At 37.5% G+C, this 27,062-nt stretch overlaps 1 protein-coding gene, 1 long non-coding RNA gene and 1 pseudogene across 2 annotated transcripts; 1 reads left to right on the forward strand and 2 right to left on the reverse strand.

The window, feature by feature from the left end:
• Positions 1–3,633: 3,633 nt before the first annotated feature.
• LOC110685288 (protein FAR1-RELATED SEQUENCE 2-like) lies at positions 3,634–4,305 on the forward strand. The gene has a single exon (XM_021861778.1). The coding sequence runs from the start codon at positions 3,634–3,636 to the stop codon at positions 4,303–4,305; it is 672 nt and encodes a 223-aa protein (XP_021717470.1).
• Positions 4,306–9,057: 4,752 nt separating this feature from the next.
• Positions 9,058–10,353, reverse strand: LOC110685292. Its single transcript, XR_002503980.1, has 2 exons — positions 9,785–10,353; positions 9,058–9,317 (listed from the first exon to the last, which is right to left on the reverse strand). It is a non-coding gene; the product is annotated as an uncharacterized LOC110685292 (long non-coding RNA).
• A 13,744-nt stretch (positions 10,354–24,097) lies between these two features.
• Positions 24,098–25,442, reverse strand: LOC110685282 (annotated as a pseudogene).
• Positions 25,443–27,062: the final 1,620 nt, after the last annotated feature.

The following is a 27,062-nucleotide window of genomic DNA, read 5'->3' on the forward strand; positions in this document are numbered from 1 at the left end:
GTTTTACTTAGTCAAAATCTTGTTATTGTTTACGTTGATTGTTACTAGTTAGAGGGTAAGTGGGTTAGTAGTGGACTATTGGTTTCCTAATATGTTGCTTTGGTGTTTTATCATTAGCTTATTTAGTAATGGGATTGCTAAATATCGCCAATGTTTTTTATCAAACCGCCATCATTTTAAGTAAAGGGACTTCCTTGCCCTTAATAAATATTTACCCAATTATTTTAAATTTTTTTTCTAACTTTAATTAATCGACTACAATTACCGCTCACTACCTACATTGGACCACCACCACTAATAGATTGGACCACCACCACGAACGGAAAAGTTATCGGAAATGGATGATAATTACGGTGATTCGTCTGAAAACCAACCGCAATCTCAACCCTCGGCTTTTGAACAAGTACGATTATTTATTTAATTAGCTAGTTGTTGAAGGAGTTATGTCTTCGATAAGTGCAATTACTAGATATATCAAGGATCACTATTATGGAGATAATAAGTTCATTCTATAGGGTCGTCAATGTTTGGTGCTAGATATGACAATTGATCTTTGGGCTAGCTTAATGGCCCAAAGCCTTATAGAATGGATCCTACAAGGTCACGCATAAGAGTATTGGGTTAAACAAGTTAGAGGCCCATTATTGGGCCTCATGAGTACATGACATACCATGTTGATAATTGGGCTTGGATAGCTAGAAGAGTCTAATGGGTTTTGGACTTGACATGGATTTATTTCTAGATATGATCTACAAATATAAACCATGCCTAGGGTTGCATGACACAACAATTGACATACAGTAAATTGTCACACAAGCAACCAAGCATCCCAAAACCCTAACTCTCTCTCTCTACTCGGCCCTATCTCTCTCCTCCCTGTCCGTACGGCCCTCCCTTGTGGGCGGCGCGTGTGGTGGTGCGTGGGTGGTGTTGTGGTGTGTTCGTGGCTCAAATCTCCGTTGAAGGTTGATTGAAGTGTTCAGTCACAACTAACTAACATTAGTGGAGGTTTAATCCATGCTCGTGGACTAAGTAGAGGAATCACGCTTGGGGTTCTTTCTCTCCCATTGTTCTTGCTCGATCGCACGTGGAATCACGCTTCAAAGGTACGATTATATGTTCTTTATGTGTAATGCATTAGATCTTGGGATTAGGTACTGTATGAATATGATTCATGTATTTCCGCTCCGTAGTACCTATAATTCCTTACAGTTGTATACTAATATGATTATAAATTACGCTGAATTTGGAATAAACTATAAATTAGCTAGTTGTATACTAATATGATGACGAAAACTTGATTTGAAATCGGTCAACCGGTGCACGAAACCGGTCAACCTCCCCGGGAATCGGTTTTATGCGGCAGTTGACCGGAGTTGTTTACTGATTTTGAACACCGGTTGGCCGTGTTGGTCTACCGGTTTTCCACTCAGGTTACCGTGGGCAACCGATGCTGAAATCCGGTTATTCTTCACGGTCAATCAGTGGTAAATTCCGATAACCCATGTCAGTCAACCGGTTTGCAGCTCCGGTTGACTGTAGTGGCGATGCTTTTTTTTAAAAAAAAAATTAATATTATTATATTAACTTTTATACTAGTATGAATAATATAAATAAATATTATTCTATTTAAGATTATTATTATAATTATAATTATTAATGTTATATTGTTCGTTATTATTAATGAAAAGAATTATTTATTTGTCACTACTAGAAAATAGCTGAATTTCGACGGGCTGCTTCCGACGGACCCAATATTCTGTCGGAAAAAGGGAAATTTACGACGGATTTTGTTTTCGTCGGAAATTTCCGACGAATTCATCGATTCCGTCGGAAATTTCCGACGGAATTTTCTGTCGGAAATTACCTTTTCCGACGGATTTATAGTCCGTCGGAACATAATTTTTTAAAAAAAAAAAAAAACCATTTCCGCTACAAAACCCTAAACTAACTTGAGAAGCAACCCGCCTCTTTTCTCTTCTCCTCTCCACTCTCTCTCTTCTCCCTTTATGTTCCTCTGCTTCTCTCTCCTCTCGTTCTCCTCTCTCTTCTCCTTCTTATCTTCTTCTCTCGATCTCCTCTCCTCCTCTCTAGATCTCTGTCTTTCCTCTTCTCTCTGTTCTCTCTCCTCTCGTTCTCCGTACTTTCCCCTCTTTCGACCACCACACCACGGCATCAACAACAACACAACCACCGTCATCAACACCACCGTCAACAACGACCAACACACAAACGACATCAACAAACTACTTTAAAGGTTTTTAGGCCAAATTCGGCCATGAAAAGTTTAGATCTACACTTTTCATGGCCGAATTTGGCCTTGTTAAACCGTTTCCGTGTTGAAATTCGAAGCATATTTCAATTTCAGGTATGTTTTATGTTTTAATTTTTCGATTTTAGTTTCCGATTTTTTTTTAAAAAAATATGGATTTCGATGGTGGTGGTGGGTGTGGCTGATGTGCGTGCGTTTAGCATTTGCAGTGGTTTGTGGTGGCTGTGAGATCAGGGCTTAGGTGGGGTCGGGTTCGGTCGGGTCCAGGTTAGGGTTTGGGTGTTTAGGTGGGTGGATCTGGGTATGGGTGAGGGTGGGGTATGGGTGTTTTGGTTAGAGTTCGGTCAGGGTGAGGGTAAAGTGGTGGTGGTGTTGTGGATAGGTTAGGGTGGTTGTGGTGGTGGTGCTATGGATCTGGGTATGGGTGGGGGTGGTGTTGTGGATAGGTTAGGGTTAGGAAGTGGGTGTGGTTGGGGTTGACAGGGGTGTTTTGGGTGGTTGGAGGTTGTCGGTGGGTGGTTGATCTAGTGGTTGTCGGTGGGTGGTAGATCTGGTGGTTGTGGGTGGTAGATCTGGTGGTTGTGGGTGGTGGGGTGGTTCTGGACTGCTGATGTTGGGTTTTTTGGTGGTTGGAGGTGGTGATACGCCGTGCCGGTGGTGGCGCGGCATATTTTTTTAAAAATTTCAGAAAAGCAATTTCCGACAGGAATTCCGTCGGAAATTTTCGACGGAATTGAATCCGACGGAATTTTACGACGGATTGTTGCAGTACCTGAAAATATTTTTCCGGCGGATAATTCTGTCGAAAATTCCGTCGGAATAGTGTTTCCGACGGAATTTTCGTCGAAAAAGTTCATTTTTCCTACAACATCTTTTCTGACAACCTCTTCCGACGGAATTCCGTTGGAAACCCTATTTTCGACGGATTTCAGGGTGTTTCCCACAGAATTTTTCCGTCAGAATTTAGCCTATTTCTAGTAGTGTGGATCAGGCGTCATTATCAGATTACGGCGGTGATGGTGTTGATTATAGCCCGCATTTTCAGACTAGAGAAGTTTTCCCGACCTATCAAGTAGTTGTTGATTGGGCTAGAAAAATTGCCACTCCATTGGGGTTCTTTTTGACAAATTCATCGTATAAGAAACAAAGAAATGGGCTTCCAATTAATTACATGCATGAAATGTGATCGGGGGGAGAGAACCAGAGGGGAAAATCGGGACCGTGAAAATGCCACACGGAAGAACACAAAGAGCAAGGGTTGTAAATGTACGTTTCAAATCTCGGCTCGATGTTTGCGAGACATGGAAGGATGGATAATTAAATCTAAAAAGGGCTTGAAAGGCATGCATAACCATCCGCTCATGGTATATCGAGAGGGTCACCAACAGGTTAGTGGTCTTAGTCCAGCTGCAAAGACGCTTGTTATTGACATGACTTCTGCTGCAGCAAAGCCGCGTCACATTATGGCAGCCGTGAAAGAGAAGTTTTCGAATGAGAACCCTAACAAGAGACATATCTACAATGTGAGAAGTCGTGCTCGTCTAGATGCTTGTGAAGGTCGAGATGTTGCGCACCAGTTTGTTCACTTGGAGAATGAGTACAAGTATGTCACTTGGATAAATGTTGATCCAGATACCCGTGCCATCACCCATGCTTTTTTGGCCCAACCAGAGATGGCTAATATGTTACGTACGTATCCACATGTCATTGGGATGGATTCTACGTACAAGACCAACATATATAACACGCCATTCTTCAAGCTCGTTGGTGTCACGCCTACAAATCAAAACTTTTTGATCGGATATGCCATATTGAAGAGCGAAACTTATGCAAGATACAAGTGGGTTTTGGAGAAATTGCAGTTGTACATTGGATTTGAGGTGGCTCCGAATGTTTTTGTTATTGATTGTGAGTTGGGGTTGATGAAGGCTTTGAAAGAGGTCTTTCCAAATTGTGCGCATTTATTATGCGGGTGGCACATTAACAAGGATGTATTGGGAAGGGCGCACATTTTGTGTGGGAAGATATGTTGATGGCCGAGAGATTTCGAAATGGTAGATAGATGGAGAAGAGTAATGTGTTCGACCACTATTGCCGAGTATGAGTTAGAGTTGCAAACTATGAAAGCGACATGGGGAGCATCGAACCCACCACTGGTGAAATACGTCGAGGATCAATGGTTGGTCCACAAGGAGAAATTTGTACGAGTTTGGACGAATTTGGTGATGCACTTCGGTAATGTCAACACATGTAGAGTAGAGAGCCAACATTCCGTACTTAAACAATGGTTCGACAGTTCTACAGGAGCATTAGACACTATCTTCCGTCGTGTGCACAACAACATTGAGGGTATGCTAATTGAGATTCGTCACCATTTGGAGGACTCGAGACGGCGAATGGGGTCACAACACAACATCATGCCTTTGCTTCATCTGAACGACTTTATGTCATTTCAAGGTCTTGATATTTTACAGGATGAGTTGAAGAGGATGAGAGAGTTATCTGATGATGTGTTGGATAGGTGTGGGTGTGCGTTGCTGACGACGCACGGTCTCCCATGTGCATGCACCATGTGGACAACAATTCTTGCTGGGACAGGGTTGTATTTGGATTAGGTCCATCCATTTTGGAAGACATTAGTGATCGGTGAGGGCGTTGGCATTCCCGTTTTTGCTGATGAGTCGGAGCAGGATGCAGCCTTGTTTAGGTCTTTGGTGGATGAGGTCTTAGATAGTGATCCAAGCTTTGTGCGGGGTATCAACCGGGTCCTATTTGAGGTGCTACACCGAGATCAGACTGATTTTACTGATCCAGAGGTCAACGAGACAACAAGGGGTCGACCACCGACTGGTCAATGGTCTACGTCTACTAGGCGTAATCGCAGCAGATTTGAGCATATTTTGGGTTCTCGTGGCCGTCGAGGTGGTCGTAGGGGTGGTTGTCGGGGTGGTCGTGCGGCACCAATTTATGCAGCTTCAGGTTCTTCTTCTTCTTCTTCTTCTTCTTCTTCTTCTTCTTCTTCTTATTATTATTATTATTATTATTATTATTATTATTATTATTATTATTATTATTATTATTATTATTATTATTATTATTATTATTATTATTATTATTATTATTTTATGGCTAATTTGTGCACACTTGTAGGGAATGATTTGAACTTGGAGGAATTCGCATATTTGGATAAAGTTCCAGCCTTCATGCTTCCATTTCTACGAGGGTGGAGTGATCCGCTTGGTGATGGTAACTGTGGATTTCGATGTGTTGCAGATTTCTTCATGGGTGACTAGCATGAATGGATATTTGCTCGACGATCGATTGCAAATGAGGTTGGTCGTCATCGAGACATTTATTCTCGAGTGTACAGAGTTGAACAGTTAGATGTTGCAATCAACCGTATCACATGGACTGGAGGGAGATGTGGCACAAATCATTGGATGGTTGCTTTTGATGACTTGTTTCCGATTGCTAACTTTTATAATGCCGTTGTTATGTGTTTTGGTGTTGGTATAGATGGTTGTGGTGTGTTCCCATGCATCATTGTGCTACCTTGGACTGCTCCGTCAACAGCAACTGGTCCGTATAGGGAGTTTTGCATACTGTCTTTAGGGTGGCATTTTGTGCGATTGGAGTTTGAAGATAATTTTCCAGTTCCTCCTATTGCTACTACTTGGTTCGATATACGTGACGATACCGTTACAGGTTGGGAGGATCGATATCAACATAGGCGCGCTACTTGGAACACTCTAGCTAATAGTCAATGATGTGATTGATAGGAGATTTTATGCATTGTTAATACTGAACTCTTAATTTAATAATTTTATTCATTTAATAATGTCGCAATAATTATTAACTCCTAAATCTATAAACCAAAAAAAAAGGTCCAAATATAATGATGTCCCAACAATTATTAAATCCAAATCTAATAAAAAAAAAATCCAAATATAATAATGTCCTAACAATTATCAACTCCAAAGCTAATCAACCAAAAAAACAAGGAAAAAAAAACCAAATCGGTCGGCGCACTTGCAGATAAGTATATATTAACTGTGGTGCACTTGCAGAGCTAACCGCGTAACTCCACGTCTCATATGCCGGTCGGCACGCATAATCGGGTGTAAAACATGGAGGAGGGATCCCCTGAACGAACCCAAGCTGGCGTACAACTCTGTTAGGGTGGTATGGCTCAACAATGTCTCGATACTGTATCCAACCCAGATAAGTAGTTCTCGGGACCGAATGAGCTGGACTCAAAGTATAAGGCCTCCAAATAACCTACAAGCAATTAAAGATAAAAAAAATATTATTAATTTGTAAATCCAAAATTTTAAATTTATAAAATATTTAGCAAAAAAATATACCTCTCGATCGGTCATCTGCTCAAAGCGTCTACGAAAAGAAACTACATGATGGTAGTCACTTTCCTAATTCTATGTGTCCCACCTGGCGGCTCGAGCATCAGTCGATGTTATGGCTAAACAACCTTGAATAGGTCAAAATGCAGGAAAATACTCGTAAATCCAAGACTGTAAAAACGTCAAACACCCAGCAATCTGTTTGCAACCTATCTGTGAGGCAACGCCTAACTGCCGATACAAATTAAATAAGCAAGGGTAGCTGAACCCCATGAATAATGACAAAGCTGAACATCCTTCTTCTTCACCTCTAAGATGCAAGAAGGAGGAATACGACTCCCACTCTTATCGACAAAAATAGTGTTGCCTAGAACTAACAACAAGAAACCCTGCACCTGGATATCAGCATCACCTCTCTCTGCTAGGCATCTCACATATATGGCCTGACTTGACACACCCCCCCCCCCCCCGTTATTCCAAATGGTTGCCGGCTTGGCAACAAGTTTGTCTGCTCCTATCCCTAAAAAATTCTGAAAGTCAGCCTTCAAAGACGCAACACCGCTTTGCTCTACAACAACATCACCCTCCAAAGGTAACCCAAGTATGTACTGTACATCATGGAGCATAATAGTCATCTCGCCGAACGGGAAGTGAAAAGTGTTTGTGTCTGGCTGCCAGCGCTCTACAAACGCCGAAATCAGGGCCTAGTCAATGTGATGATGCATGATGTTAATTAGCCCACTCAAACCAGTACTATCAACTCGTCTACGCACATCATCGGCCATAGCACTGTGCATCTGATGTAAATTTAAGCACCATTGCGTCCTAGATTGACACTTTAACACGTCACGATCTTTTTGCGGCCCCATCCAAATTTGCGTGGCGATGTGACCTGCCTAACTGGGAATGAGACTATCATCCTTGGGACCACTCGGCATTTGAGCTTGAACAAGCCATGAAGTATCATTCGACGCTCGGACAACACGAATTTTACGAGTTCGGGAAGTACCAGCTCCAGTACTCTGAAATCTACCATTAGCACCTCTCTTCAAAGTGACTCCAGACGACGTCTGGCCTTGCTCTCCCCTTCCTCCCTAGTGTCGAACAGACCTCAAACTCTCATCATCGTAAACCAAATCATTAATTTTATCCTCGTCCCACTCTTCCTCCTCCTCCTCCTCCTCCTCCTCCTCCTTGTCCTCACCCTCACGTCCCTAAACCTCATCATGAACACATGCTCCATTAGCTATAGGAGCTGATGACCTCAGTCTCCTAGTCGAAGCAGTCACTGCACGAGTCCTGGTATGTCTCTTACTCGAGCCATCAATACGATCAAACGTCATTTTGAGCCTACCCAGCTGTCGTCATAAATAAATGAACGAAATATTTACAATCAATAATAATAATAATGATAATAAAATAACTATAATAATCATAACTGTAAAAAAAACAATAACAATCGTAATATTAAATTTAAATTATTATTTTATAAAATAACTATAATAAGATTCCTGAATTTACCAGGTATTGATGATGGAATCTTATAGTCATGCTATCTAATATTCTACTTTGTATTGACTTGGGAAGTTCTCTTTGATTCTGTAAAACTCATACGGAGTATATGCAAAGAATTTTTTTTTCTCCAGCACTAAATTGAGTTTCTTTCCTTGGCAATCTGTGTAAGTTTTGTTCAAATGTGTGGCCCTTTTTAGTATGTTGCATGTATGCAATTCCATTATTCATATAAAGTGGCTTCCGGTGTGTGTTAAAAGTTTAAAACAAAGCTCTCATGACAATCCACTATGTTTTTTTTTTTAAGATCAGTAAAGTGTAATGCTAGCAAAAACGTTTGGTTGATGTAGTCAGAATAATACATTTTACAGCAGTAGTATATTCCTAGTACTCAAGAGGACAACATTCGTAGCCAGTGAAAAATTGAAAGTAAAAACAAGATGCCAGCTTGAACACAGTCTGACTTTCTTGAAGGAAGAACTGAGGTCCTTTCAAATGATAACCTCATTTTTTAAGCTTCAAATCAGAACACTACCACAAAATAGGAATATAGAACGCTTAAAATAGGGAATAAAGATCGACTCACAGGCGCTCTTCTGAGGAGGGTGCCCTATAAAGTCTACAAAACGCCTCTAAGAGGCGATCTATATCTAACACAATACAGAGCGCCTATCTAAGGCGCTTCATATTTTATGTAAAAAGTAAATAAATAACGAGGAAAATAGAGCGGTCATCGTAGCATGGGCGCTCTTTAGCTATATAAAAATAGGGCGCCTATCAAAGATAGGCGCTCTCTATTCCTCACTTTTTTAATAAAAAATTTAATAATAATAATAATAGTAATTCATACGTAACAACTAAAACACCATAAAAATAACAATTTATTTGTAACAAAATTAAAATACAAGTATTTCAATGATAATATATAACTAAATTCCTTGAGAAAAAAAATTACATTGCAAGGTTTCTCACATAACTAATTTATTGTGAATGATAAAAAATTTTCCTGTTCTTAAAAAAAACAACTAAAGAAATGCATCGACTTCAATTGCCTTCCAAAGTCGAAACCACCGCAATCATCCAAGTATCCAACCAACAGGGCTTTGGTTACACCAATCTCAACCACGCACCAATTCTATTAATAGCACACAAAAATAGATAACCTCCCCAAACACCTTCAAAAGATGAAAAATAAAAAATTAATCAAAATTAAACTATAACATATAAATCAATTGATAAAAGATAAAAATAAGAAATTGTTACATGAAAAGCAATTGATAAGAGATGAAAATCAGAATTATGACATGAAAAGCAATTGATAAGAGATGAAAATCAGAATTATGACATGAAAATCTATTGATAAAATCATGAAAATAAAAAATTATAAAACATGAAAATCAATTAATAAAAGATGAAAAATCAGAGTTTATAACATGAAAACCAATATCCCACAGATCTAAAATAATTGAAAAGTAAAACAAAATTTTAAAATAGAAATCAAAATTTTAAATAAGAATTTTATCATGAACTATAGATCGAAAACAAAAATAAATAAAAAAAACCAAATAAATCATATTTATCACTTTAAAACAACAAAAAAAAACGAATATAAACATTGAAATTCGAACACAAATGGGATTACCTTCATGTATCATCGCATTATGGACTTCACAATTCGTTTCATAGCAGCAACACCTCATTTGAACACACCCAGATCCAAACCCACCACATTTCTTCAATCTATAATTCTCACATCTAGATTAAATGCAATCACATTTAACTTTGAAAATTTGAGGGAAATGATACACATAAGCATGCGTTGGTCTTGATTTTAAAACCAAAAAACAAATTTGGCCTCCTGGGGTTTGAGAGGAGAGGAGAGGAGAAAGAAAGAGGAATGGAGTTGAGAAGACAGAAAGAGCGAGAAAGAAAGAGGAATGGAGTTGAGAAGATAGAATGAGGAGAGAGAAAGGAGAGGAGGGGGCGGCGTGCGAGATATGAGGCTGGTCATTTTATTTTAGGGTAAGATTTCTATTTTTTTTTTTACTTTTTTTTAATTATTCTAAAATCATATAGAGCGCCTAACTTAGAAAGGCAATCTATATCTATAGTCATATTTTTTATATAAATCATATGGAACGCGTAATCAGGGGAGGCGCTATATAGGTTCAATATATAAAGCGCTTATCATACATAGGCGTTCTATAGAATGCTAGAGATCGCCTATCTATCTTGACAACTCTTTATTATGCGTTACTTATTCCCTACTTTGTGGTAGTGGAATTTGAAAGAGCCACTCTCTATGATATGTAGTATATATCACCAAAAGTTACAACAAAATTACATCTATATACATGTAATATAATAATCACAATTTTAACTTGTGTTAAAAAATAATAATAATTTTAACAAAAAAAATAAAAAATAAGTACTGTGACCATCGTATAACAATCATAACAATATTAGAATTAAATACATAATAATAATTTTTTTTTAAAAAAAACGAATATAAATGGTGGCTGGCCATTGTTACCGATGATCTGTGAACCTGTGACCACCGCCGTTGACCGGTTATGGTTGCCATTTGCCGGTGACAGTCAACCGGTTTTCCAAGCCGGTTAACGGCGACGGTCACACGGTAACAATCGCCAGTAACCTTAATTCGAATTTAAAAAAAAAAAAAAAAAAAACAACCAACACGGTGGTCGCTGGTACCTAACCGACGTGGTAAACCGGTTTGCCGCTGCCGTTAATCGGTTTCGATCGCCGGTAACCGCAGTTGGCCAATCGGTTTTACACGCCGGTTGCCAGCGATCAAATTTTTTTTTTTTAAAAAAAAAATACAGAAAAAACAAACAGAGAAACTAACCTCTTTTTTCGAATTTCCGCATGAAAACACCAGATCACCGCCGCCTACTGCCGCCTTTGGCTGATTGTGGTCACTAAGTGTGTGATTGTGGTGGTTGTTTAGAATGAAAGTGGTGGTTGTGGTGTTTGATGGGGCAGTAAAAAATAAAAGGGTAAAAAATAAACTAAAAAAATAATTAGGGTTTAATAAGGGTAATAACGACATTTTGCTTGAAATGAGGGCGGTTTTGATCATTTTGGATGGCGGTATTTAACACCCCCCTTTAGTAACACAAACTCTTATATGTGGTCCTTTGCTCTCAAACTTATTCTTTGCTTATGATATAATTCTTTTCGCAGAGGCAAGTGTGGATCAAGCACAAGTAATTCAAGATTGCTTGGATCGCTTTTGTAAAGCTTCGGGGCAAAAAGTGAGTTTGGCCAAATCAAGAGTATACTTCTCAAGAAATATGAGTGAGTCCACGCAAGAAGAAATCAATGTTGCTCTGCAAATGGAGAAAACATAAGACTTGGGAATGTACTTGGGTATGCCAACGTTGACTAGCAGAGTTACCAAAGAGACTTATAGTCACTTGTGCGAGAAAATCGACCGTAGACTTGCGGGGTGGAAGGTGAAATACCTATCTTTGGCTGGAAGAATTACATTAGCTAAGTCCACGATATCAACAATGGCTAATTATTCTATGCAAACGGCAAATATTCCCAAGGCTACTTGCGAAGAAATAGATAAGAAGACAAGGCGATTTATTTGGGGAGGGAACGATGAGCATCGTAGAGTTCATCTCCTTTCTTGGGAGAAATTGCAAGCGCCAATAAGTCAAGGTGGAATCGGCATTACGTCTGCAAAACAAGCCAATGCGACCTTTTTAACAAAGCTTGGTTGGAGGGTCCTTTTCCGAACCTAATGCTCTTGGGGCTAGGGTCCTTTGAGCGAAGTATTGCAAAGGTCGTTGTGATGTGGAGATATTTGAACACAAGGCAGGGGCTTCGAATGTTTGGAATGGAATTACGGAGAATGACAAGGTCATCGGGGAGGGTGTTCGTACAACTATAGGCAATGGTGAAAGCACATTGTTTTGGGATCACAAATGGTGCTCAAACAAAACATTAAGCGAGCTAGCAGTGGCCACTATTCCAAAAGTTATTCTTGGTGCGTTGGTGGCTGAAATGTGGGAGAAAGGAGTTGGGTGAAGATGGAGCACTTTCTCGCCTTTTCTCAATTCTGAAACTTTGAAATTGATTCAAAATCATGAGCTTCGGGTTGATCCCACTACTAAAATTCGGTTAAATTGCGACCGTTTTTCTATGACCGTCTCAAAAACGGTCGCAAATTATGAAATTTGCCACCATTTTTTTTTTGCAATCGCAATTTTGCGACCGATTTAAAAGCGGTCACAATTTTACGACTATTTTTACCAATTAACCCATCGCAAAGGGTATTTGAATAATTTTTTAAAAAAAATTTGAAAAATAATTCAAAAATAAATAAAATAGTTCGACTGTCAAAAGCGGTCGCAGATTCGTAATTTGCGACCATGTTTGGCGGTCGTAATTGTTTTTATAATTAAATTCGGGTAAGAAAGATGTTCACAACTCACCCTAACCCTAACTTTTCCTCACTCAGCCGCTATCTCTTCTTTTCCTCTCTCTCTCTTCTCTTACTCTCTTTTTTCTCTCTCTCTCTCTCTCTCCCCCTCTTCTCACGCCACTCTTCCTCCATCTTTCCTTAACTCCTCTCCTTCCTTCTCTTCGTTCTCACGCCCCTCCTCTCTTTACTTCCACCTTGATTCTCCTCTATCTTTCTTTATCTCCTCTTGTAGACACCCATTTGTGTCTCCCCAAAACCAAACCCGATGATGAGTACCTTTCACGTCGAATCATAATCAAATGAAACGAAAGTGTGGAAAGGTCTAGTGTTGCGGAAAGTTTTATTTCTTTTCTCTTCTCCCTGTTTTGGAAAACTTTATTTTAAGAAAACAGCCAATCCAGTTTGGTTGGTCCATGACATGGGTCCAATAGTGGTGTAGTTGGATGGGGCTTGCAAAGACCTTTCCAACGATATATTATAAGCCCAATTCCGATGAATATTGAGGAAGTTATGGCCAATTTACTAAACTGGGCCCGGTTTGAGCTTTATGTACGGCCCAATGATCTAGGGGAGGGCCTAATATGATTTATCATTCCTAATGCAATTAGGAATGGTTTTGGTCTTCTAGAATCTTCTAGAAGGTTCTTTTCATTCCTAATTCAATTATCATTGATAAGTTGACTTTGTTGACTTTTCAGAGTTTTAATCAACTTTAAATAGTATTTTCGAAGAAATTATATTATTTTATCTTCCAGTACACGAATTTATCAGATTTTCGAAAACGCGTTGAAATCCAGTTTGGCGTCCAACCCCAGGCCTTGGCGCCTGGAACCAGGCTTGGCGCCAAGCGCTAGCCATTGGCGCCTGGCGCTAGCCACTGGTGCCTAGCGCCAGCTAGCCAGGGTTGACGCCAATCCTGTTTTGCGATCTTCAGACTCTGTTTTGTTAATTTTATCTTTTTGGCTGATTTTCTCTATAAATAACGTATTAAAACTCCGTTTTCGATAACCAGATTTCATCAATTCTTATTTCAATACACCAATCATCATCATTCATCATCTACATCTATCATTCACCAATTCTCCTCATTCACAAGTTTTCTTTGGCATTCTTTCATTCAATTATTTCTTGCTTTTTCATACAAAATTCTGCATTCACAAGATCTAGAAACACCTAGCCATATTCGAAGTTGCCTTCGCCCTAGACGTGAAAGGTTTTAATTTCTGAGGGTTTGGTCCCAAATCTCTCTTTCAATTATTTAATTTAATTGCTTTGATTATTATTTTTCCTTGAAGTTACTAACGTGTGTATTTTGTTATTAGAAAGAGGTACGAGGCATCAAAGTAAGTACTTTAATGGTTTTAATTGATATTATGATGTAGACATCATGTTTATGTTAAGTTGTTATTATGATATTCCTAGTATCATGTCTAGGGTAATTTTAATATTAAATATGATTGTTGTGATGCTTCCTATGCTTTTCCTAATATTTATGATTGCTAGTATCATGTTAAGGTTAAATATTTGATTTTTATTGCTTAGTGACATGCTAGGGTTTGTTATTAATCTTGTTAGTATCATGCCTAGGATCTTGCTATTTTTATTATGCTTTAATATTAACATGAACATGATTATGATTATAATTGTTATAATTTATGATGATTGTTATTATTATTATTATTATTATTATTATTATTATTATTATTTTGATGATGATTATTTTATTTATAATTATTATTCATGATGTTGATTATTTATTATGTTGCTTGATTATATTTATTGTTATTGCTTGATCACGCCTTTTATGCATGTTTAAAGGGAATTGGTACTTGTAATCACGCTTAATAAGATAATTAATAATCTTGTTAGGGTTAATTGTGATTATAATTCAAGTGATCGCCAATAATAGTTTGTTTGTGCATTAAATTCAACCAACATAGATTAAACAGGTTTAGGGTTAATCTATTGATTGTATGTTAGTCAGAAAGCGCACATGAATATGATCAGAATAAAGTAGAGGCCTATTATTAGGGCAGGTTCAATCTCTTTTAGGTTGGATTTGTACTTTCATCCCCGGACCCTTATTTGGTTCATGACCTTATGGAGTTGACGATCTCTTGGATCGTTAAGGGGTGTAACCTTCACCTCGTGATGGTTTACAAGTTCCTTAAAAACTTGTTGGCGACTCTTTTGCTCTATCTTCTTCCTTTTTGGACGCCACCGTACTTTAGTGTATGATCACAGTGGGGTTCAAGCTAGTGGGATTTTAAGGCTTGAAATTATTCCCTACACCTCTCATTCCTTATCTTCTAATTATCAAACTTTCATTTCCAAAAACTCAGACAAAGTAAAAGCACTTCGAAATTGAAGAATTAGAAGCCGCCGGAAAATCGTTGCTCGTTCAAGCAAGCCCATTGTCTCCTCAAGCAAGTACACGAAATTTGGTGTTTATGGTCAAGTTCAACCATTAATATTCCTGATCTGGAGTTTTCATAGTCGAATTTAACCATACAAACCCAAAGAGAAAGATATATTAGGAAACGTATGTTGAGTTTTCTAAAAATATTGTTTCTTTTTGTTTATTTTCGATTTTTGTGGTTTTTTTCATTTAATTTTCGAATTTTAGTTTTGTTTGATTTTTTTTTTATCGATTTTTGTTTTCATGGTCGAATCTGTATAATTTTGTTCGAGTTTATTTAATTTTGGTTTTATTTTGAGTTTTCGTTGATTTTGTTCGAATTTATTCATTTTTAGTTCGAATTTTATAGATTTTTTTGTTTGATTATGAGTTCTCGTTTATTTTCTTAGAATTTCTGTGAACTTTGTGAGTTTTTTAGGGTCTAATTACTGTGAATTATGTGGTTTTTTTTGTGAAACATGTTTTTTGGATCTAATTTTTGCGTAATAATTTCTTCTAATTTTTTAGTCAGCGCTGGGGTTTTCGTGGTGGCTGGGTGGGGTTTTCGTGGTGATTGGGTGGTGTTTTAAGGTGTGAAGTGTGGTGGGTCAAGGTGGTTGGCTGGGAAGGGGCAGTGGGCGCAGTTGGCTTGGGTGTGAGAAGTGGTGGGGGGGGGGGGGCGTGGCTGTAAAGACCAGGGGTGGGTGCGTAGTTTCTTATTTTTTGTTTTTTTTTTAACTTTTAGTGATGGCCAAAAGCGGTCGCTAATTTCCAAAATTGCGACCACTTCTTTTACCAGTCGCAATTATTAACATTTGCAACCGTTTCCCGTGCGGTCGTTGAAAATAACAAAAAAGGTCGCAATAAATCTGCGACCGTCACACAGTCGTAATAATTTGTTTTTGCGACCAAGTAAATAACAACCACCCCTTTGCAACCGTTGACGGTTGCAATTATGAATTGCGACCGTTTTTGCTATTTTCTGCGACCGTTAGAGGCGGTCGCAAAAACCTTAATTTTAGTAATGTCCTAATGTGGGAGACCTTGTTTATTGGCAAGATGGAACCAAAGGGAAGTTCACTATTCATTCTGTTGTACGAATAATGAAGCATGACACTTAAGTGTTGGGTAAAGAGTGTTGGGACTTGGTGTGGAAAGCGCTGGTACAACTAAGAAGTAGAGCGTTCTTATGGCTAGCTTGCCATGATCAAATCATGGGTAACCTTAATCGCTTCAAGAGCAACCTCACTGATCATCCTAAATGCTATATTTGTGGAGAACGGGAAAAGAGCACTCTCCATATTCTGCGTGACTGCCCTGCTGCCAAAGTAGTTTAACGTAAAACTCTCACTCCAAGCATCTTCAAGAAATTTTTTCAAGGGGATATCAAGGAGTGGATTGCAATGAATTTAAAGGATCCGGATGCATTTGATGATGAAAGCTGGGTGATTTACTTTGGAGCGGAAGTGTGGTGGATATGGCGTTGGAGAAATAACTTTGTGTTATAGAAGGGATGAAATGCCAATTGATTTTGTTGCTTTTCTTCAAGTGAGATATGAAGAAGCAAGGAGGGCTTTGAGATGTGAATTGGGGGAGGACAACACTGCCGCGAGGCGCAAAGTGGAACCAAACATATCTTGGCATGCTTCAGATTATGGTTGGTATTCTTTGAATTGTGATGGTGCGGCAAAAGGTTGCCCAGGACCTGCTGGTGGAGGAGCAATTATCAGGGACTACAATGGTAGATGTGTTTCGCCTTTTGCTAGAAACTTTGGGTATTGTTTTGCCTTTCAAGCAAAGGCACTAGCACAAACCAGAGGCTTGGAGTTGGCTAAGAACCTGCAAATTACAAAGCTAGAGGTGGAAATGGATAATTTAGCATGTGTACAAGCCTTACATTGGCTAGAGGTTCGTATAGGACAAAATGTGCACGACATAGGGCATTGCAGGAACTTGCTAAGCGATTCTAGTTTGGAAACAAGGGTGGCTCATGTTTATCGTGAAGGAAATCGAGCGGCGGATTGGTTGGCCAACTGCGGAGTTGTTCACGGCTCTTAATTAGGTGGTTTTAATGATGTTTCGTTAGAGCTTAGTAGAATTTTAGAGGAGGTTGCTAGGGGCGTGGCTTTGCCACGATTTATTCCTCCGAGTAGTTTCTTGTTGTTTTTTGCTTGTTTGTTTTTTCTTATCTTTGGCTTGCTCCTCTTCTGAATCAAAAAAAAAAAAAAAAAAAAAAAAAAAAAAAAAAAAAAAAAAAAAACTCTTATATGTGGCTAGTTACATACTCACATGGTATGGTTACTACGCATACTCACATTAAAGGCAATTAATTAAGAAATAGGGGTCACGGTGATGAGCAAATGGGGTTACCTTAACATATGTAGCTTACTTAAATCAGACAAAGGGGTGTCACTCTCTTAAATAAGTGAGATTATTCTTTCCTTTTTAAAACAAAGGAATAGAGGTTACTCGATTGAACAAATGAGAGTACTTATTTCTAAATTAAATAACTAGATTTTACTCGTATAATGAATTTGAGTTACTTTTACGAATAACATGTGGTTAGTCTTATGAAAAAATGAAATTACTCATAAATTAATGTGGTCACACTGTATGACACCCATTTAATAATGTTATGGATGTATCTCATTTTATCAAGGGAACAATATTCAACGTTTAATTTTTTTTCTTTTTTTTATCTTTTTTTTTTTGTTTTATCTTTCATATCTAACATGATATGACTATATGAGAGCCCATGGGTTTTGTTGTGATCTATACCAGTATTATAGATAACTCACATCTGAGGGAGAATGTTGAGCCATGAGTTAACCCACTACCCACATGTGAGCGAAATTAGTGTTGTGCACATTGAAAGAGTGTAAAAGTATTAAGATATGTATCGATAAATTCTCTTTGTATTTCTAAATCATATAAATCAGCCTCAATACAATATAACTTCCTCTATTTTTTTAGTTGACACCATATGACTCTTACACTATTCACAAATTATATTTTGACTAGCTTTTGTGATTTATTACTACAATAAAACATGGTTAAGTGGGATCTTGTTTGAATCATCTCAATGTACATATTATTAATAGGATTTATTTAGAAAATAACACCACAAAAAAGTCATAAAATAGATTTGAACACCGCAAAAAAAAAAACCCAAAAATTTAATTTCACCACTACTTAACGGATTCTTTGATGGAATAGTGGGGGCCACAACAGACACAATCGACTAACCTATTGGTATTAAAAAAAAGAAAAAAATTTAAACCTAAACAACCTAACCTAGCCCAACCTCACCACCGGCACCACTTGCCCCCACTACCGATAGCCTAACCCAAGCCGTTGGCACTTCTGCTCTACCTAAACCGGCGAAACCCTCCCTTCCCTCACCACAAAAACCACCCCAACCTGCCTAACCACTGTAAATCACCACCTACCCGGCCACCGCAAATCAACATCTACCTTAACAACATCACCTTCGCCGAACCGCCGAAACCTCAACCAATTTGAACCCTAGCGCCTTCATACACCACAAATACCAACGACGATCACAACCAACTCGATGCGAATCAATATTTGTGGTGGTTCGAAGGGTTGGGAATTGGTTGTGTGTAATGGCGGAGGTGGTTGCAGGGTTACTCAGTGCAAATTCGTGTTGAAGATGTGAGGCTAGGAAAAGCTGGGGTGGTTTTCGGGAAGGGTGAAGAGAGTAGGGCTAGTTTCGCGAGTTTAAAACAGGGTTTTCGGCTGTTGGAGCAGGTAGTGCCGGTGATGAAGCTGGCTATGTTATGGTTTAGGGAAAGTATTTGTTTTATTTTAATTTAATTTTTATTTTTCTTTTGATTTATTTATTTTATTAACCATTAAGCTAATGACAAGTGTCAGTTGTGACCTACTAACAAATTCCATCTAAGAATTAGTTAAATGGTGGTGAAGTCAATTTTTGTGGTTTTTTTATGGTGCTATAATATAATTTGTGACAATTTGTGTTGTTACTTTCTAAAAAAAAATGCTTACTAGTATTCACTTTATATAATTTTATAATGTTGAGAAATAGAGATATTAGTTGTTAAAATAGTGTGTTGTCAAACGTGATAACTAAATAAAAACCCAGGAATGAATTATTTAGTACTAGGATGTGAAACTGTTAGGAATATAGGAAAACATATTATTGTGATATATTTTCCATATAGATATAAAACACTATCTTCTTATATGGAAAATATATCACAATAATATATTTTCCTATATTCCTAACAGAAACCCTTACAAAACTTCTAGAGAAATCATAACTTCATTCCAAAAGTATATCCAATCTAGCTAAACATAGCTTATCACAATATCTCCAATTTATATCACAAGAATATCTCCAATATCGCTTCAAGTTGGATCATACTGATCTCACATGCCCAACTTGCAAAGAAGAAATTAAATTCAAACGTAGACACATACAAAGGAGTGATGACCCCATCCGTGATTGCATCTTTCACAAAATGACAATCTTTCCAATTTTAATTCGTTCTATTGTAAACACAAGATATTGAACAATATATAACGCAGATTGACTATTACAATACAAATACAACCCTTTATGATATTGAATTTCCTAGTATCTAGAAAGTTACTTTAACTATTTTAACTCACAAGATATTCCTTTTGTAGAAGACTGGGAGACCGTATGTTGCTTCTTGGTCTTTCTCGACACGGGAGAAAAACCAAGATGAACCAACCAACTACACAAAGATCGTCTAATGAGCGAGCATCGAAATCACACCATCCTACTAGCTGTAAAGCAATGTCACACCGCAAAAAAATTCCTTGACTACGAATTATCTACAAATATCTAACAACTCGAAAAGTTGTTCCCTAATGTACCTATCTTCCATTTTTCTTAAACCAAGAGAAAATATGAACCAAATAGTCGAGGTTCAGTCTTGTCAAAAACAAATAGATTAACCGATCCATAAGTCAAAGGTAATTTTCAACATCCTGTAATAAATATCCCTTAGCTAAGGTTAAAAGAGTAGTGTCCTTCAAATAAGTGTATTAAAACTAATACATGGTTCAGATTAAAAAAGATGATAATTATCCAATGAAGTCAAGTGATTAAAATGTGTAGCTGCAAGCCGCTTTCTATTCAATAAGCGAGAATAATATTATTAGGCCTTGTTTGATTGGCTAAATATTTTGTGGAAATTCCAAATTGGCAAATTCTCATGAATTTCATTTTCAAGCTCTTGTTTGGTTGACACAAAAAAATAAAAATGGGGGCAATGAAAATTCATGGGAATTTAACTTCCCACAAAAAATGGGAATTCACTTACCTTAACACCCCCCCTTGGTAAGTTGAAATTCCATGGGAATTTACTTATTCCATTAGCTTACCTAGACCTGGAAAATGGGTCATTCAGGTCGGATCTAGGTCGGGTCACTTTCGGGTCAACTAACATTCGGGTCGGGTATGGGTCAGGTCGGGTCGATCATTTCGGGTCAACTTCAGGTCAGGTATCGGGTCGAGTCCGGGTCGGGTCAATTTTGGGTCAAGTATATTCGGGTCAGGTCAAATCTGGTCGGGTCATGTTCGGGTTGTTTCATTTATGGGTCAAGCTCAAATAAATAATTTTATATAGAATATATTTCAGTTTATGAGCTTAGTTACGGTTAAAAATGAACAATTTTAGTTATTTTTTGGCACAAGACATTTTTTGTTCAATTATAAGGTAATTTTAGTTTGAGGCATTTCGAGTATCGGATCAATATTGGGTCTATTCGGGTCAATTTCGGGTATCGGGTCTATTCGGGTCAAACACTTTGGGTCAATTTCAGGTCGGGTCAATTCGGGTGTCGGGTCAAGATCGGGTCAACTCCATTTTTGGGTTGGGTATGGGTCGGGTCGGGTCAATTTCAGGTTTCGGGTCATTTTCGGGTCAATGTTTTTGGGTCAATTTTGGGTCATGGGTCGGGTCATTCGGTTCGGGTCAACAGGTCTGGGTCAGGATTGCCAGGTCTAAGCTTAATCAAACGAATTTGTTGAATTCCCATGATTTTAATGATGAAATTAATTTCCCATAACTTGAAATTTCATGGGAATTAGCACTTTCCTAATGAACCAAACGACCTCATAGTCTCACAATTTTCTCATGACTGATCCTATTATAAGGACACAAGCTAAATACAAAATCAAACCGTAAGATGGATTGGGCTAAAAGGTCCATATACACCTATAAATATTCTTTTAATCAATATGTTGGTGTTTGGGCTTAGTTACGTTAAATCGAAGCATGAAACATCTAGGGCCTGTTCACATTTACTAAATTGAGCTGAACTGAACTGAACTGATTGGAGCTGAACTGAACTGATTGGAGCTGAACTGAACTGAACTGAACTAAGTTGAAATGAATATTTTATGAGAGAGGGAAATTAAGAGCTGAACTGAACTGAACTGACTGAACTGATTGGAGCTGAAATGAACTGAACTGAAATTAAGTAAATGTGAACAGGCCCCTAGTCGATACGAAGGATAATTAGACGAAGGAATGGATCAGATCAAGCGGCGAGCTAAGCTAAAGGGCCTCGCACAAAGCCTTGGTCACCACAAGGGTGGACGCAAGGCCCAACCAAGCTAAGGCTAGGAAACCTTAGGTCGGGCGCAAGGCCTAGGGCTAGGCCTCTCTAGCTCTCGCAAACAATAGCCTCAACATAGGGCCATGGCTTGCTGCCTTGCCGAGGGCACGCACGCAAGCAGCAACAGCGCTATTAGAGAGGCTCAACAAATGTTGCAACAACATGCCAAGGCCTGTGCATGCGAGTTGCTGTGTGAGGCTAGTACGCAAGGCATGCTGCCTTGCCTGCCTTGGCACGCAAGGCTTCTTGGCCATGCCTTGCCGTACAAGGAAGGTCGAGCTTTAAAGGCATTGGCCGACCATCCATTTGCGTGAGGTTCCACGCGTGCAAGTGTGTGTACGTGTGGGGTCCACGTAATGCTTGCTCGTTGGTTTATCAATATATAAACTTCATAATTAATTAATTAACTAATATTTTATCTACTAGGTTTATTCTTTAAGGAGGTTTATTATTTATTATAAATACACAATAACTTATTAAATGATCATACAATAAATTGAAAAATTATTCATGACTACTCCTCTAAAGTAAGAACCTATATCCAAATAAACACTCTACCTTAAAGCATTTGGTATGGTATTCTAATCTAGTACACTCAAGGCGGGTTTGATTGTGTAGGTGGACTTTCTATAAATTGCACATGCCCTTATTGTTCTTGGCCCTGTTCATTAAATAAGCACTCTTCAAAGGATTAGAGTATATTAGATGTGTTTAACCTAGAGGTGATCAAAAAATTGGGCCGGAGTAGGCCTTAACATGATACGTCGTGCTCAATCCCTCTAAAAAGTAGCGGGCTTGTCGGGCTAAAGCGAGCTTTTCAGGCTAGGTCGGGTTTAGGCTGTTAACTAAAATGCATTTTTAGGCTTTCCCAAACCCGTCCTAGCTAATGTTGATCACTTTAACCTTTTGAATCATACATGGCTCCGGACATAGGGCTTGTTTCTACACTCGTAATTAAATTAGAGTAAAATCCAACAACGGTATTAGAGCGTCTTGTATTGAATTCAATTGATTAATTTTAATTAAGGCTTTAATTAAAAGTGGATTGAAATCTAGGTTTTTGACAATTATATTTTTGAATTTCCTTAGATGAATTTTCGATCTATCGCTAATTACATAACCCTGAATTAACTATTAGAAAACAGGTGTTTTCGACGGATTATTTATGTCAAAAACACTTTGTTTTCTGTCGGAAAACGTGTTTTCAACAGAATGGAATTCCTTCAAAAACTGTCGTCGGAAGGGCATTTGAAGGAAGAACGACCTTTTCCGACGGAACTTTCGTCAAAAACAATTCTCTGAAGGAATTTTCGATGGAAATCATGCATCGGAAGAGATATGTCGGCCCTTAAATTTCCGACGGAATACAAATCCGTCAAAAAATTCTGACGAAATTTACATCGAAAAATTCTTAAATTTTTTAGCCCCACACCACCATTACTAGCCCACCTAACCCGTACCATCACCCCATCACACGCCCAACACCACCCACAACCCGACCACCAAAACCTAACCCGTAAACACACTAACCCCTATCAGCACTAACCCACCTCAACACCCACCAAAACCCGTAACCCACTTCACCAACCACCAGAACCCCAACCCAAACTAGATTCACATCCACCACGACCCTCATCCCCACCCAACAAAACCCCCACCGAAACTAGATATACCCGAAACAACTAGCCAACTCCCACCTAACCCTTACCCTATATAAAATCTACCCACCACCAAAATTACAATGTTTTACTACTCCCTAATCCCTATGTGTTTTAATAAGTGTTGCACTTTCTTTTATTTGGCATAAAGCTACATTTAAATATAGTCTCTCTCTACTCATGGTCCCTTCTAAACCCTACTACTATTTTTTTATAATTTCTTTTCTCACATTTATTACTTAACAATAAACTATTAACCCCATTATTTTTTTTACCATTTTTTTTAATACTTTAACTACCCCAGTTATTTCATATTTTTATTTAAGTAGTCAATTATATTGCCTAAAACTATGTGCCGGTCAAAGTGTAATACTTATCAAAACATGGAGGGAGTAGGTTAAAATTACGAACACTATGTTTAATATAACGTCAGTTGCGAGCATATAAATCTCATGCCCACAATAATATTATTGTGAATTAGGTCCAAGCAACTTTTTCTCCCACCTATAGGCATTTTAACCGTTGTTTGAACAATTCTCCCAACTCTTAATTAGTAGAATTGTAATTAACTGGGAGTGGGAATTGAATTCATTAAATATGTAGGTAATTAGTTACAGTACTTGTGACATATTCAAAAGGAAAATACCCTGTTTCTCATGGTGAGAAACGAAATTTATTTCTTGTGCGGACATTTTTGTGAATAAATCAACAACTTTTTCATCATTGTAGGCTCCATAGTTGAATAAAGTTGCTGGTTTATTTACGAAAATATCATGTGAGAAACAAAATTCATAAAAAACTGGGAAATCCTCATTCAAAACAATCAAGTATGTGAGGTCAACATATATAATAACTTACTTTGAAAGACAGTACATATAACGACATATTTTTTGTTACATGCAAAACCTTACCCCTAATAAGCAAGTAAAATCATGCAACTTTCCTAGAAAGCAAAATAATTACAGAAAGATTGAAAAATCAAGGTGTTGCAAGCAATTCTTGAGCTTTAACTTCATGCTCGAACTTCAATTCCTTAGAATCATCAGCACACCAAATGAAGATCCCGTGTAGTAAATTCTTTTCCATAAGCTTCTTACAAGCTTTAAAGATTTTTTTTCCTGGTTTTAGCCCTTTGCTTCCATCACTAATATAACTTGCCAATATCTTACCATCTTTGTAATTTTCCCTTTCATTCTTAAAATAAGTGATGAATTCGGATTTACTCGTGATTTGCTCATATGAATAAAACTGAAAATTAACGTAGTCTATATACTTCCCATATTTCGTCCACAGAGCCTGGTAGCGTTTTTGGACTTCGTCATCATCAAATGGAGCTATTGACACAAATTTCACTATATTATTCTCCTTGAGATTCTTTATCAACCGTCCGATGCACTCAACAAATGTCTGAGTGTCACTTCCTCCTTCAAAGTGCTCATAATTGATGTCAATACCATCAAGATGATACTTATTGATGATATCCTTCAATGAAAAAACAGCGTTTGAGACCCATGAATCTATTGAACTGGGCATGAAGTTAACTGGGTGGTTCGAAACAGTAGCACCACCTATGCTTACGCCTACCCTAACATTTGGGTGCTTGTTTTTTGATAGAGGAAACTTCAGAAGGAGTGAGTTTGTAATGATCCCAAAAGATGTTAAATTTGCCATTGGTGGGGGTTGGATAAGAAGGGGATTCTGTGTAATCGATAGCGAATGAAAGAAGGAAGTTGAATTGCACATTTTTGTTGATTGGTACGTCTGAAAATTTTATGTTTTTGTACATTGCTCCAATGTATGCTGTGAAGAGCATTGAGTTTCCTGTAGAGGATGAGGCCATAATGAAATACTCCGTATTTCTTTTTTTTTTTTTTTTTAGCAAATGATGAAGGTTAATGGTTGATGCTTTTTGGGAAGGGTAAGAATACCATATTAATAGAAAAAATTTGAGGACTCTTTCTCACCCAAAAATTCAATAATATGTTTGGATGAATAGATAGCTGTTAGAACATCCCCAACTATGCTATAAAAAAAATACCATGATACCAATTTCTCATTTTTGTAGGATAACTAGATAGCTCTAAGAACATTCCCAAGTAGGTTATAATAATTTATACTATGACTCTTTCTTTGTCAAATTCACACGCAAGTACTCAACCATATACTTCATCCATTTTTTTAGTTAATATAATAATACGTGTCTTTCACAATGCTTGTTGTTTAAGGGTGAAAGTTCGTTTGCGGTTAGAATTTTACATAATCGAATCCAAAATAGAATTAATTCGGTTTTGGATTTTTGAAATTGAATTGAAATTGAATCTACATTCAGTCTAGTCTAACTCAATCTGTTTTAATTTCGGTTTGAAAATTGAATCTAAACCACACTGAATTTTGTTAAAATTAAATCCAAACCAAACTGAATTTTTGTAAAATAATAATAATAATAATAATACTAATATAATAATAATAATAATAAATTGTCCAACCAGTAAAATACAAATTACAAACAAAAATTTAAGTGTCTTAAAATGAATAAAAAGCGACACTACCGCAACATTGTACATACAACATACATATATCCCAGCAACAACATAGTGAACAAAGTAGCAACTCCAGCAATTCAGCAAGTACTCCAAGCTAAGGCATCATCAATCAATCTCGATCATCTCAGCATCATAATCTTCCAGTCTAGCAATACAAAAATAAACAAGATTATTAATGAAACAGATAACATATGCTAAATGTTGTTTTATATTACCTTCTTCAAGCTCCTCAACTTCCTCTAAATATTCTTCAATATTAGGAATTGAAGAAGAACATAGCCAATTTTGAGCACAAACAAGTCCTTCAACAACCCGTGGACTTAAGTAGAAGTGCAAAACAACATTATATTAAACTTAATTAAGATGTATATATAAGCTAAGCATCAATGTAAGAACAACACAACATCGATACAACGTAAAGAAAAAGAAAACAGTGATGATGAAATATAACCAGCATACAGTAGAAAATTCAACAATGATACAACCACAATACAACAACTACACAACATAATATATCTAAATCAAGAATTAATTCAAGCAAACCCAAAATATAACCAGATTAATTTAAGCAATATAAAGAACAATTACTAGATAATACATAAAATGAACAGGAAATTTGAGGAAATTTAATCGGAATTATTCAAGCAAATTCAAAATTTATTTACCAAATCAATCCCCAACAGATTTTTCATATAGTTGTTTCACCTAGGGTCTGTTCTGTTCATCTTATTTTCACTTTATTTTAGGTGTAATAAGCTCAGATAAGTTCAGTTTAATTCGAAAAAGTTCAGATCAGGTTTAATAAGTTCTGGTAAGGGTTACCCAAATACAAATTACAACTAAACCAAGTTTTAATAAGGTCTAGTAAGTTAAGATAAGTTCAGGTTAGTTCAGATAAGTTAAGATAAGTTCACATCAGTGAAAATCAGGTAAATAGAACACACCCTTAGCAAGAGTCTAACACCACCGTTCCAAATATTTAATTAAAAAGGAAAATTTGTTCAGTAAAACCTTTAAAGTGACCTTTTTGTTCACAAAAACCTTTTACAAATTTTTTTGCCAGGAGAAACCGGTTTTAAAAATTATTTTGTTCAAGATAGCCAAGTGGGCATTTCCGACGTTGACTATTGTTTTTCCTGCGTTGACCACCGGTTTTTCCACATGTGTGTATCACGTGATTTCTAATTTTCAAATGACACCCCTTTTCCTAAATCCACCCTCTTTTCCCT

Source organism: Chenopodium quinoa, unplaced genomic scaffold (genome assembly GCF_001683475.1).
Source record: "Chenopodium quinoa cultivar QQ74 unplaced genomic scaffold, ASM168347v1, whole genome shotgun sequence".
Taxonomy (NCBI): domain Eukaryota; kingdom Viridiplantae; phylum Streptophyta; class Magnoliopsida; order Caryophyllales; family Amaranthaceae; genus Chenopodium; species Chenopodium quinoa.

Excerpts from the sequence above, each read along its gene's own strand:
- LOC110685288 (XM_021861778.1), top strand. The coding sequence starts at position 3,634 with ATGGTATATCGAGAGGGTCACCAACAGGTTAGTGGTCTTAGTCCAGCT.